Source organism: Notolepis coatsorum (genome assembly GCF_963971535.1).
Source record: "Notolepis coatsorum genome assembly, chromosome: 11".
In the NCBI taxonomy this organism is placed as follows: Eukaryota; Metazoa; Chordata; class Actinopteri; order Aulopiformes; family Paralepididae; genus Notolepis; species Notolepis coatsorum.
In genome coordinates, this window is record NC_140175.1 from 88006257 (window position 1) to 88020778 (window position 14522).

A 14522-nucleotide genomic window follows, 5' to 3' on the forward strand; every position below is an offset into this window, starting at 1 on the left:
ACAAATGGCAACAGCTACTCTTCCTGGGGTCCACACAAAACAAAACAATATACATAACATAATCAAACATAATTCACCCCCCCCCCACACACCCATCCAACCCACCTCATTACATTAGCATTATAAAAATGTTATATATCAAGCATTGTGCCTGTACCAAAAAGTAACCATTTTACTTGCTTTTTAAAGCTTTCTTTAAAACATGACATGACCCCTGGTAACATGCCTTGTCCTGTGCTCATGTCTGTCTTGGGAAAAGGTTATTCTTGAGTGAGTGAGTGAGTGAGTGAGTGAGTGAGTGAGTGAGTGAGTGAGTGAGTGAGTGAGTGAGTGAGTGAGTGAGTGAATACTGTACCTGGGAAAGGCTGCCCAGCACCAGGCGGACCAGCTTGCGTACGTACGAGAAGGACGGCTCACAGCTGGAGGTGGTGATGTGTTTGCTGCAGACGTCCAGCACGGTGCGGACAGACATGCGACTCAGCGTCGTGTCGTCACACATGTTGAGCAGCAGGCTGTTCAGGTGCTCCCCTAGTTTCATGGGCTGCAGGGAAACACACAGAGAGCCAGGGGTCACATGTTCACATCGACAGGGGGAGTCAGCGTGTTGTTAATATCCTAACGTCATTCAGGACGTGCAAGTGTTCCGTCTTCTGAGTCGGTTGCAGGTAAAACGGTATATCCTGTGGAAAACAGCTGGGATGAGCTCGTATAACCTGCTCGGACTACACTGCCCTGCGGAAGCTAACCGCTGTAACTACGCAGACAGACAGTGAAACTGAGAACAATTGCTTTAAAGGGGACATGCATTGCTATTCCTTTCACTATTTGGGCAACTTTACACAATTCCTATGAGTCTATGGAACACCTTTTTTTTCTCTCAAAATAATTCATTGTTAGGCGGCCGGGTAGTGCAGCGGACTAAGCGTCTGCCTACCACCACAGAGACAGTGGGATCGAATCCAGCTGTGGTGCTTCCGGGTTGGCTGACCGTCCATACTAACACAATTGGCCGTGTTAGCGGGTGGGAAACCCGGCGAGGGTGGGTCCTGGTCGTTGTAAACAGCGACTCCTATAGGTCGGTCAGGGCGCCTGCACAGCGAGGGAGGGAAATGGTGAAGGTAGTGTGATCCTCCCACGCGTTACACTTCACCAATGAGAGTCTGCGCTGTCAGGTGAAAAGAGGCTGCTGGCTGTCTCCTATGTATCGGAGGAAGCATCTGATAGACTTCAGGGCTCCCTAGAACGACCAGTGGGGGGGCACATGCGCGCAATGACCAGGAAGGGGAGGGGGGAATTGGCATAACGACTCAATTGGGATGGGAGGAAAAATACAGAAAATAGGAGGAGAAAGTAAAAAAAAAAAGCAAAAAATTTCGACTTCAAGCTGTTTTGGCTGGGCTCCGCCCATAAGCACTTTGAGCTACAGTCACCCACAGTCTGCGACTGGCAGACAGAGAGAGAGATAGAGAGGGAGAGGGAGAGAGGACACGGAGCATTTACACACAACATGGGAGTCAAAGATATTTTGACAGTGATATGCGAGTGCTCCCAGGGAGAAGACCCACACCAGCCCCGCATGCCGGTCCAGGTTGTGTGTGTGTAAATGCGTGTGTGCTTCCCCGCGCGCCGGTCCAGGTTGTGTGTGTGTGTAAATGCATGTGTGCTTCCCCGCTCGCCGGTCCAGGTTGTGTGTGTGTAAATGCGTGTGTGCTTCCCCGCGTGCCGGTCCAGGTTGTGTGTGTGTGTAAATGCATGTGTGCTTCCCCGTACGCCGGTCCAGGTTGTGTGTGTGTAAATCTGTGTGCTTCCCCGTGCGCCGGTCCAGGTTGTGTGTGTGTAAATGCGTGCGTGTTTGTTTCCCCGACAGAAGCTCCTGTCCCTCTCTATCTTTTTCTCTCCCGCTCGCTCATTCTCTGCCTCTCTCTGTCAAAACCCGCTTGAGGACGTGTCGGGTATTTCCACTCGCTCTGCTGTTGAGCGAATGGTTGCGCTACAACCATAGGAGGGGATGTTACTGCAGATCAGCTCCTGTCCTTGCTACGTCGCATTGCGAGTCAAATCAGAATGACTTAATTCACTGGGGGAGGAGATTGTCTCAACTGAATTAGAGCAATCCGCCATTAGAGCCATTGATACTAACCCCCATTGCTATAAAACAATGCTAAACACTGGAAAAGGCCATTTATAAGACACAGGACCTTTAACGTTTTTTTTTTTTTTTTTTTTTTTTTTATCTTTCTTCCCCTCCTTTTTCCCGATTTTTCTCCCATCCCACCCTTCCTGGTTGTTGCGTACTTTCCCCTACTGTTGGTCCGGGAGACCGGAGACTATCACATGCTTTCCTCCGACGCATGTGCAGCCTGGCCGTGCAGGTTCTCACCGGGGAGAGTGTAGCGTGTGGGAGGCCACACTATCTCTCCTCAGTTCCAACCCTCGCTGAGCAGGCGCCCCGACCGAACTGTGGGGGTCGCTGTCCACAACGCCCAGGACCCACCCTTCAGCTTTCCCACCCCCTGATACAGCCAATTGTATCAGAGTGAGAGGCCAGCCAAGCTGATAGCAACACCGGGAGCTGGATTCGAACAGGCGAATCCTAGTGTCACCCGGTGTTGGTGACGAACGTAGTCTCCGTGCGCCACCTGCCCCCCCCCCTTTAAAGTTCTTTGACTATCCAGTGATTCTGTAGTTACTGCATCGTTTATACCTTTTTTCTCTAAAAACAGAGCAAGATTGAACTCCGAAACCTTGGCAGAAGATAAAACAGATATTTAGAATAAAACTCAGATATTTAGTTTTATGTTTGGGGACTGAGGATGAGAATTAGCATCCCTTGCTAAATCCTGTGTATTTACAGTGCATTTTTTGTATTGTCCATTAATACACGATATCCCTTCCAAATAAACAAATAAATGAATTAAGAAGTTCAATTTCACTGACAACTCAATTTTGAAATACAATTTTGATATGCATGCCAGTTAGGGTACAGACCCTCACCTGCACCTTGTGTATTTTTCTCATATTTTTATATTCAGAGTTAATATCGTTTATGTTTTTCACATTTCCTCAAGAGGATCAATAAAGGAATATCTTATCTTATATACCAACTATAAGACACGAGTGTGATCGATGGGATGTGCCGACATTGGCAGTAACCTTGAAGCATGCGGATACTTGTTAAGGTTGTGGTTTGTGATCCGAAGTTGTTTCCATGGTAATATTTCTACTATTCCCTTTACTTACATATACAGGGATTCATGATCAAGAGATGAATATAACTTAAAAGGGGGCACTTCACCAAAAAACAATGCCAAATCTCTGAGAGATAATCTGTTTTGCACATTCATTTAATAAGATAAGTTTGAGAGTAAATATTGCCACCATTGAGGTCATTGGGGACAGTGACACATACGCTGATCGCCTGGTTGAGTATCATAACGAGCTCTGTTCAGCATGTAATTTACGTGAAAAAGATCTTACCATGAGCCGGTTGGATCCCCCAGAGCATTTCCCAGTTATCGATCGCCATCTGGTAGATCGATATGTCCATTGGCTGATGATATATCCCCTTACTGCATAGTGAAATCCGCGATCCAAAACGTATTCCGTGCAACAGGCAATAGCGATCACTTCAGGTGAGTAGAAAACTAGAGATCAAGAAGAAAAAAAAGACAGCTTCTGCCACAGGGAACACTGCATTATCGATACAGCGCCCCTAAGAGGATCTGGCCGGTAATGCACTTTCTCGAATTCAAAGAGTAGGGTAAATCTGCAGTGCCGCTCGGCGACCTTTAATAGGTTATTAAAATGGAATAAAAGCCAAAACAACCTTGCCACGGATATATCCGTCCTCTGTCCTTTAAGCATGGATTCGAAACACGGATATATCCGTTGTTGGGCGGGATTGTGTTAAGACTCGCATCCACACATTAATAATTTAGTTTGAACAGTTATTGAGAGTAAATTAGTTTGATTATGGCCACCAGTGACGTCATCGGGGACATTGATTCCTTGTGGTGTGTTAATTACAGCACTATGCAATTATGTAAATGAAAAAAACAACAATACTAATTTCATTGAGCTGTAATTAACACACCACAAGGAATCAATGTCCCCGATGACGTCACTGGTGGCCATAATCAAACTAATTTACTCTCAATAACTGTTAAAACAAAATTATTAATGTGTGGATGCGAGTCTTAACACAATCCCGCCCAACAACGGATATATCCGTGTTTCGAATCCATGCTTAAAGGACAGAGGACGGATATATCCGTGGCAAGGTTGTTTTGGCTTTTATTCCATTTGAATAACCTATTAAAGGTCGCCGAGCGGCACTGCAGATTTACCCTACTCTTTGAATTCGAGAAAGTGCATTACCGGCCAGATCCTCTTAGGGGCGCTGTATCGATAATGCAGTGTTCCCTGTGGCAGAAGCTGTCTTTTTTTTCTTCTTGATCTCTAGTTTTCTACTCACCTGAAGTGATCGCTATTGCCTGTTGCACGGAATGCGTTTTGGATCGCAGATTTCACTATGCAGTAAGGGGATATATCATCAGCCAATGGACATATCGATCTACCAGATGGCGATCGATAACTGGGAAATGCTCGGGGGGATCCAACCGGCTCATGGTAAGATCTTTTTCACGTAAATTACATGCTGAACAGAGCTCGTTATGATACTCAACCAGGCGATCAGCGTATGTGGCTACTGAGATGAACACGGTTATTGGTAATCAATAATCAGAGACGACGTCCCCCGCCCCCCCCCCCCCCCCCTTTCATGCATACATGCTTGAGGATCGTACCGATCATATGCAGTTTGAGTTTTAACTGTAGCTTCTGTATAACAGAAATGGCATTGGATATAACGTTAGTAGCTATTAGCCCTTTATCTAGCCTTCCAGGAAATATCCTAGCTGGAATCCCTTATAACGCTTATATTCACGGCGCTATAAAATGAGAACGTATTGATGACATTTTTTTTTCTTTAAGCCATTTCGAACGGGACGGTTTATGGTCTCAATTGACAATGAGAATGGACAGATAGCAATACTATAAAGTATAGATTTAGCTCTACAAACAGCCCCACGGACTGTGCAAGTCTGTTTACATATGCTGGTCGTCTAGAGTGATATTAGACGCATCCCAGTGGCCGCCAATGTGTTAAAAAGGCGTCAAGTCAAGAGTTTTATTTGTCACGGCATACAAGTACACAATGAAATGCGGGTGGTCTTGCCCGCAACGATGTGCAATACAGTGGTACAACATAGAATCCAATAAAATAACATTGTGCAATAAACAGGTAACAGGTAACATGGTGTGACATCTCGGTATCTGTACATAGTTATTTACAGAGCATATAGGACATGCTAGGTAGCTTTGGTAGTGCAATACACTGTTACTCTTGTTATACTAATTTAAAGTGGCCTTTCCTTTTGGCCATAAGTGGGTGTGTGCGGCATGAGTGTGTGCCCGCTCATGTTAAAGTGTTAAAGTGGCTGCTAGTGTGTGAGCGTGCACAGTGTGCGTGTCGTGTGTGCTCATGTGTGCTTGTGTGTGGATAGTTCAGTGTTCTGTGGCACTCAATGTTCATTGTTCAAGGCTCTGATGGCCTGGGGGAAGAAGCTGAGCCTAAGCCTCTCTGTCCTAGTAGCTGGGGTTCACAGGCGTCTGCCTGACCTCAGCAGCTGGAACAGGCTGTTATTGGGGTGCTGGGGGTCTTTCATTATTCTGCAGGCTCTGGATTTGCACATCTTGTTGTATAGAACCTGCAGGGGAGGTAGTGCAATACCCGTGGTACGCTCGGCTGAGCGCACCACTCTCTGTAGGGCCTTCTTGTCCTGTGCCGTGCTGTTTCCATACCAGGCAGTGATGTTTCCGGTCAAGATGCTCTCTACAGCTCCTGAGTAGAAGGACTGGAGTATCTTCCCCGATACTCTGAACTTCCTTAACTGTCTCAGGTGGTAGAGGCGCTGCTTCACCTTCTTTACCACTGTGTCTATGTGTGTTGACCATGTCAGATCCTCTGAGATGTGGACCCCCAGCTACTTAAAGCTGCTCACCTTTAGGCATGCTTGGATGCGTGTGAGATTAGGTGCAAAATAAATCAGCATTGTATTTCGGTGTAGTGCCCCTTTAAGGCCATAACATGGATATTAGCTACACAGTCAATTTCGCTGAGTAAATTTTACTCAAACTGAGTAAAATATTACTCACTTGGGCTCAAATGAACTCAGTTTGAGTCAAATTTACTATGCGAAATTTACTGTGTAGTATCCAGAATATCAATGTGCATGTAAACACACTGAAGCGTTCCACTGATTGATTCTTTTATTTTCACAAAGTGCCAAACCCTCATGGGTTTATAAGACACCAAAAATACTGTTGCAGTGTTCAATTACTTATCTAAAATATGGATTACATAATACAGATTACAGCTCGGTCTTAAACAAAGTATTCCATCTTCTCTCCCAAGCTTGACAACATTAAATCGGCTACAAAAAAGGTTCCCTTCCTGAACCTTTTGGTTCATATTCATCCACCAACATCAACATAAATTAAGGATATTTTACTAAAAAGTACTTCCCTTACATCCTCGTAAACAGAACAGTAAAACAAAAAGGTAACCTCGTTCTCAATTTCACCTCTAGCTCACACACCAAACAAAGTCTGTCCTCCACTGGGGTGGCATTACATCTGCCAGTCTCTTATACATTTACATTATTAGGAGACAAGAGACAAATGTTTATGATCTTGAGTTTGTGTGGTCATTGCTTGTTGCGGCAGTAGACTGTCATAGACGGGTAGTGCCGAGGGGCTGAGCGGAGGAGTTCAAACAATTGACGCGCAACGTGAAATAACTCTGTTCCACGTCCAGGAAATACTTTTAAGGCATTTATTCTTTCGCTTCATCATGAGACAAACAAAATACGATTTGCACTTTGCGGTATTGCGTTATTGCGGTCAAAAAGAAAATATGCTCTCCTAACTCTCACCCCCTCTCTGTGAATTGTCAACCTCTGTGAACTGTCAAACACGAGAACTGTCAGACGTGAAAAGGTGAATGAAATTCCATAAAACACTCCCATTAGCGCCACACCCCCGTGAGCACGCCCACCACCTAAAGTGACAGTACAACTAATAATACAACACAACTAGAATACTGAATCATAATAAAGAGACCTCCATTGCGGCGCCTACATTGCTGTTCTTGTAAACATTTGTGTTTCACCATGGCAACAGTATGCAGTATAAGCCCATGTGGGCAGTGGCACATTAGTGCATGACTCAAAAATAAAACAAAACAATAAGTCTGAAAAGGTACATGCCAGCGACACATTGTCGTTAGTTCATGCCGCCAGTTGAGTGCCGCCAACGACATATAGCGTTCGTTTGTCGTATTTTTTTTTATTGGCGATTTGAATTCATATTTCATCAATCGAGCCTCACGCTAGTGTTGCAGACTCTCTCTGAGCTCAATTGGGAAGATACCGCCCCCTATCGTCTCTCCCTGTGTAACTGCACTCCATTCGTTTAGACTGATGGAGTTTCCTCATTTTACTTTTCCGTCAAGCCAACTGAAGAGACCAAGTGATCACATTTCCAGCACCCAACGCTGAATCAATAAACGTGATCGATATTTGGAATGGCGATCAGGAATTGGAATAATCTTTTTGGATAACATCTGATCTGAGGTAAGGAATCTATTTTACCAGTCTTGGGATAATCAGAGCTTTTTTCACAGATATATCAACGTGTCCCATATGTGTGTGCCGCTGATCAGAGATATTTCAGCCCGCTTCTATAGCGTGCATAAGTACACATATACTATCGATAATCTAGCATTAATCTAACGATTTATAAATAGGCAGAAAAATTACAACGTTTGTGTATGCCAGAATATTCCAGTAAATGTCGTTTATCACGGAATCTCTATATTTTCCTGAAAAACGAGGGCTTTTCAAAATGCTATAAAAACGGAAATGAACAGATTAAAAAACAATCCGTTTTGACAATGTTGACTGCAAACAAGTCATTGATAAACGACGGGCAGATTAGACAGAGCCATAATTTAAGACAGATTATGCGTTCACAACGCTATCATTGAAGTGGGTGCTGGCATTTAACAGGGTTTTACCATGTTCACCAGTGGTAACCAAAGTGTTAAATGCCCAGCCCATTTAAGAAAACCAAGGGGTATCAAGATCTCTTCAATACATTTAAAAAGGATAAGGTGTAATTAAATGTTCTCATTATTAGCTGTTATCAATGACAGCAGCCAACTAGCTTGTCACGTTCGCTATTTAACTAAATCATATGTTAACGTGGCGGGTTCAATTAGTATTTGAATAGTTCGCAGTGACTATGGAATAGTAATTCACTTTTGCCCATCCCTACTCCATACTCTTTCTACTCCCATTGTATTCTAAAATCATTAAATACATCTCACAAATGCATATTTCCAGCTTTGATGCATTATGAAAAACAGGGCACTGTAGTTATAGCTAAATGTACTTTAAAAAAAAAGGTGTCCAGTTGTAAACAGAACAGTTTATAGTCCCAAAGCATTGCGCATTACACTGGAGTCCAGGGGAAGTACAATGCCCATGTTCATCACAACCATTAATTCGTCTGACCAACGCAACAGTACGGCTCTGTGACCCATTTTTAACACTTTTTCTTTGACAACAATGGACAAGTGGATATGAGCTATAATCTGGTGTTGGCTGGATGGAACGTACTTCTAAGTAGAAGAAATGCATTGTTACTTTATTTAGTCTTTTTGTAAGCTTTGTTGACGATAAGAAAATAAAACAATTATATAAAAACATGCTGTAATACTAATTTCAAAAAGGTGGTCTAAAGACACAATTTCAACAGTAGCCATGTGTTTACTTTGCAGTCAGTCTTTTTAAAAGACTATGATGTGTTTGGCATTGTGGGGTCGTACCTGGCTCTGTGGGATCTCGTAGTCCGCCCCCCAGAACAGGGTCATCCCCAGAGAGTACATGTGCATCTGTGGAAACATCAACAGCAGTTCAAGACAAGCTCCACTGGATCGCTTCAGAATAAAAGTCTATATGGCGAATGAACACGGCCGAGGATAAAGACACATACAAAAAGGGAAAGCAATGGGTGGGTGGGCGGAGGCAGGTTTTATAAAGATCATTACAGTCATGTTTCATTAAAGCCAGCTCTGTTCTGAGAAGAGGGGAGGAGGACCTCTGACTAATCCAACGCCATTTCTGACCTTATGTTCCATTCTCAACACATGGCTAAAAGTAGCCACTGTGGTGAGGTACGTCTCATCTCATGAGCGCAGAGAGAGAGAGAGAGAGAGAGAGAGAGAGAGAGAGAGAGAGAGAGAGAGAGAGAGAGAGAGAGACAGGACAGCAAGAGAGAGAAAAAGAGACAGAGCGAGAGACGGGGAGAGAGAACGAGAGACGGAGAGAGAGAACGAGACATGGAGAGAGAGACAGACGGAGATAGAAACCAAGAGCGACACAGAGAATGAGAGAGAGAGAGAGACAAAGAGAGGGAACAGAGAAGAGCTCAATGCCCACTGGAGTGGAATAAAAGCTAAAGTCTGAGTTGAAACCAGGGTAAAGGAACAGAGGCGGAGGTTTTCTGCCTCCAATCCCAACATTTCTTTTTCTTTCCATTTTCCTTTTTCCTCGCTGTTCTGCGAGCAGGAGAGAAATCACTTCCCCTGAAACTTGGGCTTGGTTGGGGGAAAGAATAACGAGGGGAGTTGCCAAAGAATGCAACATGGCCTTCAAGGTCTTTTAAGGAACAGAGCTTTTACAGAGGTAAAAACTGTTAAAAACCACCTTCCAGAGAAAATAAAATAAATCAACTATCATTCAGTCTGTTCGGGACAGGGGAGGTACATTTGCCGTGATCACTACCGACATTCGACCACACGTTTTGTGATAATGAGAAGAGAAAACGCATTGTGCGCAGAGAGAGAACTGGCCTAAAGCTAAAAGAGAGAGAGGCAAAGAGGAAGCTTGAAAATTGTCTCGGCACAAAAATTGTGTTGAGGTCTAGGGGGCCGAGCCAGGGACACGGATCCAATCATACAAGTACGAACGTTTAGCTCCGCTATTAAAGGACCCTGTGAAGGAACAGGACCGACTAGGGGGGACTTGGACTCAGATAAGGGGGAAAGGAAATCATGCATTCCGAGGGGCTATGATGTGGTGAAGAAATCAAATGAACAAATATCTTCCAACAAAAAGGTTATATATTACACCCATTCCTGTACCATCACATTCAGCTAGGAGATTTTCTATAACTGTATAAAACCTTCTCTTCCAACGTCCAGCGATGAAACTTGGAAGACTGGGAGTATTTCACTTTGGAATGTGCTGATATCAGTTTATTTGCTGCCAGATTTTTACTAGTAGGGAGATTGCAGAAGTTACAGACACCCTATTTCAGCCTGGTAGCCGCTGGATATCCAATAGGGCTGGGCGATTTTTTTTATTAACATCAAAGAAAATGTATATATAAACTCTTGGGTGCCTAAGACTTTTGCACAGTACTGTGTTTTCTATCTACTTTAGCCAAAAATACACACACATTATTTTTACCCGTTTCTCACACACCCTAACTCACACACTCCCATGCTGTCCCGTGTGCTATATTGTGCTTTGTGCTCCCCTATCCGCTTGTTACTGTTGTCCTATTTTCTGAATGTACTGTCTTGTCCTGTTGTGCCTTTTTGTATTTTTGTATTTGTGTATTTTATATTAGGACATTGATTTTATGCTCTGATTGTACAGCACTTTGGTTGGAGTTTTTAAACATGCTTTATAAATAAATTACTTGACTTGATTGTTATTGTCAGCAATTTTATAACATTCTACTGGTAAACATAACACTGTAAAGGTGTGTGTGTGCATCATGTGTACTAAATATATACATTATGAAGAGAATACTTCATAATGTTTCATGCAATTAAAAAGTATATATATTATATATACTTTTTAATTGCATGAAACATTATATATACTTTTTAATTGCATGAAACATTATGAAGTATTCTCTTATGCCGCTTTTCCACTGCATGGTACCTTCTTAACTAACTTTTTTTTAGGTTAGAGTTTGAGCATCTTGTTTGCCGTAGTTGAAGTGATGTCACACTAGGAAGTCAGTGATTGTCAACACACAGAGTTGGAACCTGGAGGAGCCCGATGCATGAAGCGATATATATAAACGAACAGCCAATAAATGTGAAGTTATCTTTGAACCTGTTGTCAAGCCTCGTCAATATAAACCCCCACCCCTTTCCCCATTAACACTTTGAGTGCCAACAACGCTATATGTCGTTAGTTCATGCCGACCGTTGAATGCCAGCAACCAGGGGAGGAAACTAACTTTTTGGCTTACCAGCCAACTGGCGAGTAGCTGATTTTTTTTACCAGCCAAACAGATTTTTTTACTAGCCAAAAATAAATTGTGTAATTACTTCTTTGTATGTCTTCGTCTAAATTGATTTTCAATCATAGTAATAATCACACCGTGTCTCTACTCTTTAAAATATTTATTAGCATAAAACATTAATAACAGTGTCTTTACTCTTCACAATATTAGCATAAAACATATTAACATGAAAGAGGGAACTATTCTGGACTGGGTTGGGCTGAACTGGGCAGTGAAAGATGCTGGGTTGGACTGGGTTGGGCAGTGAAAGAAAAAAACCGAAGTATGTTGTGAAGTTAACTTTGAACCTCGGTTGTCAAGCCGCGTCAATGTTGTGTATGCATCTGGGTAGGCATCACAACGGTGTTCACTGTGCCTTTAAGACAGCACGGTGGACTTACAACAGGGCTGTGAAGTACCGGCAAGTGTTGTGGTAACGTCAGTTGGGTTGGTGTGTTGTTGTGCACTGGTTGAGCATGCAATAAAACATCTAACGTTACGTCGTAGTCCGGTGCGTTTTTGGGAAACATTATAGTCAATATAACAGATACACCTAGCTAACATGGGGCTGGCTGCTTTGAGCACACACACACACACACACACACACACACACACACAGGGCTAACGTTAGCTAGCAAGCAGCTATATAGCTAAAACGCTAACTAGAAGCTACATACAGTTCCAATAGACTAACATTACACCTCTGTGATTTAAATGTGTCCTTAGTAACGTATACTCAAGGGTTGTACTAGGGTTGGATGCAGTTCCCTGTTGGTCAGTCTGTCTGTTTTCCATCTTCTGCTGTGTTTAACGTTATCCGTTTGCGAGTGCTCCCTTGACTGATGCAGGAACTTTTATTAAACATTCTATATGTTCGTGGGTTGGCCAGTACCGCGGGAACTTTTATTAAACATTCTATATGTTCGTGGGTTGGCCAGTACTGCAGGAACTTTTATTAAACATTCTATATGTCCGCGGGTCTTGTGCAGTGCTCTCGTGGCACTGTCAACTAAAGTGAGCAGTCAGAAGACGCGCACCGTTTGCCAGTGACCGTGATTGCAGAATGGTTTTTTTTGTTTTGTTTACTCGCCAGTGTGGCGAGTGGTCTTCATGAATCACTCGCCAAACATAAAAAAATACTCGCATTTGGCAAGTAAAGTGGCCTAATTTCCTCCCCTGCCAGCAATGCTATATAGCCTTTTTTTATTTTTTTATTATTAGCGATTTTAATTCATATTTCATCAATCTGGTCTCACGTTAGTGCAGCAACCTCTCTCTGAGCTCCATTGGGAAAATACCGCCCCCTATCGTCTCTCCCTGTGTAACTGCACCCCATTGGATTAGACTGAGGGGGGGGGAGAATCCAGTTTCCTCATTTTACTTATCCGAAGAGATCGAAGTGATTGCCGAGCCGGAAAACAGCGTGGAATACATATTTCCAGTAACCAGCGCTGAATCAATAAATGTGATCGATATTTGGAATGGCGATCAGGAATTGGAATAATCTTTTTGGAGAACATCTGATCTGAGGTAAGTAATCTATTTTACCAGTCTTAGGATAATCGGATCTGTTTTCACAGAGATATCAGCGTTTGCCCTATGTGTGTGTCATCAGCACACACACACACACTGTGTGTGTGTGTGCTGATCAGGAAATGAGAATAGATTTTTCAGCTTGCTTCTCTAGCGTGCATAAATCGATAATCTAGTGTTTATTTGAAAACTATTGATAAATAGGCCGAAAAATGTCAACGTTTTTTGTGTATTCCAGAATATTCCAGTGTGCGTGTATGCGAGCGTCTGTGAGAGGGAGAGGAAAGCGCTGCACTAAAGTAAGTCTCATCTCAGCCGCGGCGGCTTAGAAACTGACGTGAGGGTTTGTGCAAAACATCACGATGTCCACGATACGTTTAAAAAGTGTATCGTTACTGAACTGTACCCGATATTTATTTAATATAGTCATATCGCCCACCCCTAAAATCTCCTGGGTGACGGGTCCAGGCGAGATGTTCTGACTGATACCCATCAATGTGGTGCTTCCGGGTCCAGGGGAGATGTTCTGATACAGATCAATGTGGTGCTGTGGTTGTACACCGGTGTGAAAGTGTGCATGAAAAATCATGTGCTCATGTCTTTTGCGTTTGTCGTGTGTTTTTGTTTCACATTTTTATTTGGTATATTTGTATTTATTTTGCCCACCAGCGCAACACGCCACTTTGCAAGCGTCTAGCGGCTCTGCAATTTTTACAAAACATATAATATAAAGAATTAAAGCCCTATTTGTTGCCGTTCGAATGCCACCTCAGGCGACAAAATCCGTTCAGCGGTTCTCGAGTTACATGCCGATATGTCAGATGTGCGACTTTGTACACGCGAGAGTCAGATTACCACCCCCGACTCCCGAGGCTCTGGAACTGTCAATTATTCACCGATTGCGAAAAGTAGACACGGTTGTAGCCAATGAGAGTAGCTTTCCAATGATACACCACGTGGGGTTGTGCGAATCAGGGATCTAGGTGAAAATTTACGAGCGAAAACAGAAAGTAAAAAAAATACACGGAATGCATTGCCATCAATGAGGAAATGGATTACTGGAGAGCTTTTATTTTTGTACACAGTTTACCAAAATCGCTCTAAATCACCCATTTCTGAACGGATTTATTTATTTTATTATTATTTATTTTTAACTTTTTCTGTATTTTTGCTCCCATCCCAATTTAGTCGTTATGCCACATTGCCCCACTGTCGGCCTAGAGAGGGTGTAGAACTACCACATGCCTCCCCCGATACATGTGGAGTCAGCCAGCCGCTTCTTTTCACCTGACAGCGAGGAGTCTCACTGGGGGAATGTAACGCGTGCAGAGGTTCACGCTATTTCCCCCCGATCCCCTCCCTGCTGAACAGGCGCCCCGACCGACCAGTAGGAACTGCAGTTTACAACGACCAGGACACATACCCCGCCGGCTTCCCACCCGCTGACACTGCCAATTGTGTTAGTAGGGACGACTGACCAAGCCGGAGGTACCACTGAAAGCTGGATTCTCCACTGCGCTACCCAGCCGCACCTTTTCTGAACGGATTTTTATTAAATTTGG

At 43.5% G+C, this 14522-nt stretch overlaps 1 protein-coding gene across 5 annotated transcripts in view; it reads right to left on the reverse strand.

The window, feature by feature from the left end:
• ptpn13 (protein tyrosine phosphatase non-receptor type 13) overlaps nt 1-14522 on the reverse strand; it is a 153718-nt gene that overhangs the window by 109035 nt on the left and 30161 nt on the right. For all 5 annotated transcript variants that reach the window (XM_084324404.1, XM_084324405.1, XM_084324402.1 and 2 more), the window contains exons 4-5: nt 8951-9016; nt 356-541 (exon numbers count right to left, since the gene is read on the reverse strand). In XM_084324404.1, coding sequence (XP_084180530.1) covers nt 356-541; nt 8951-9016 — 252 coding nt within the window. The remainder of the gene's footprint in view (nt 1-355; nt 542-8950; nt 9017-14522) is intronic.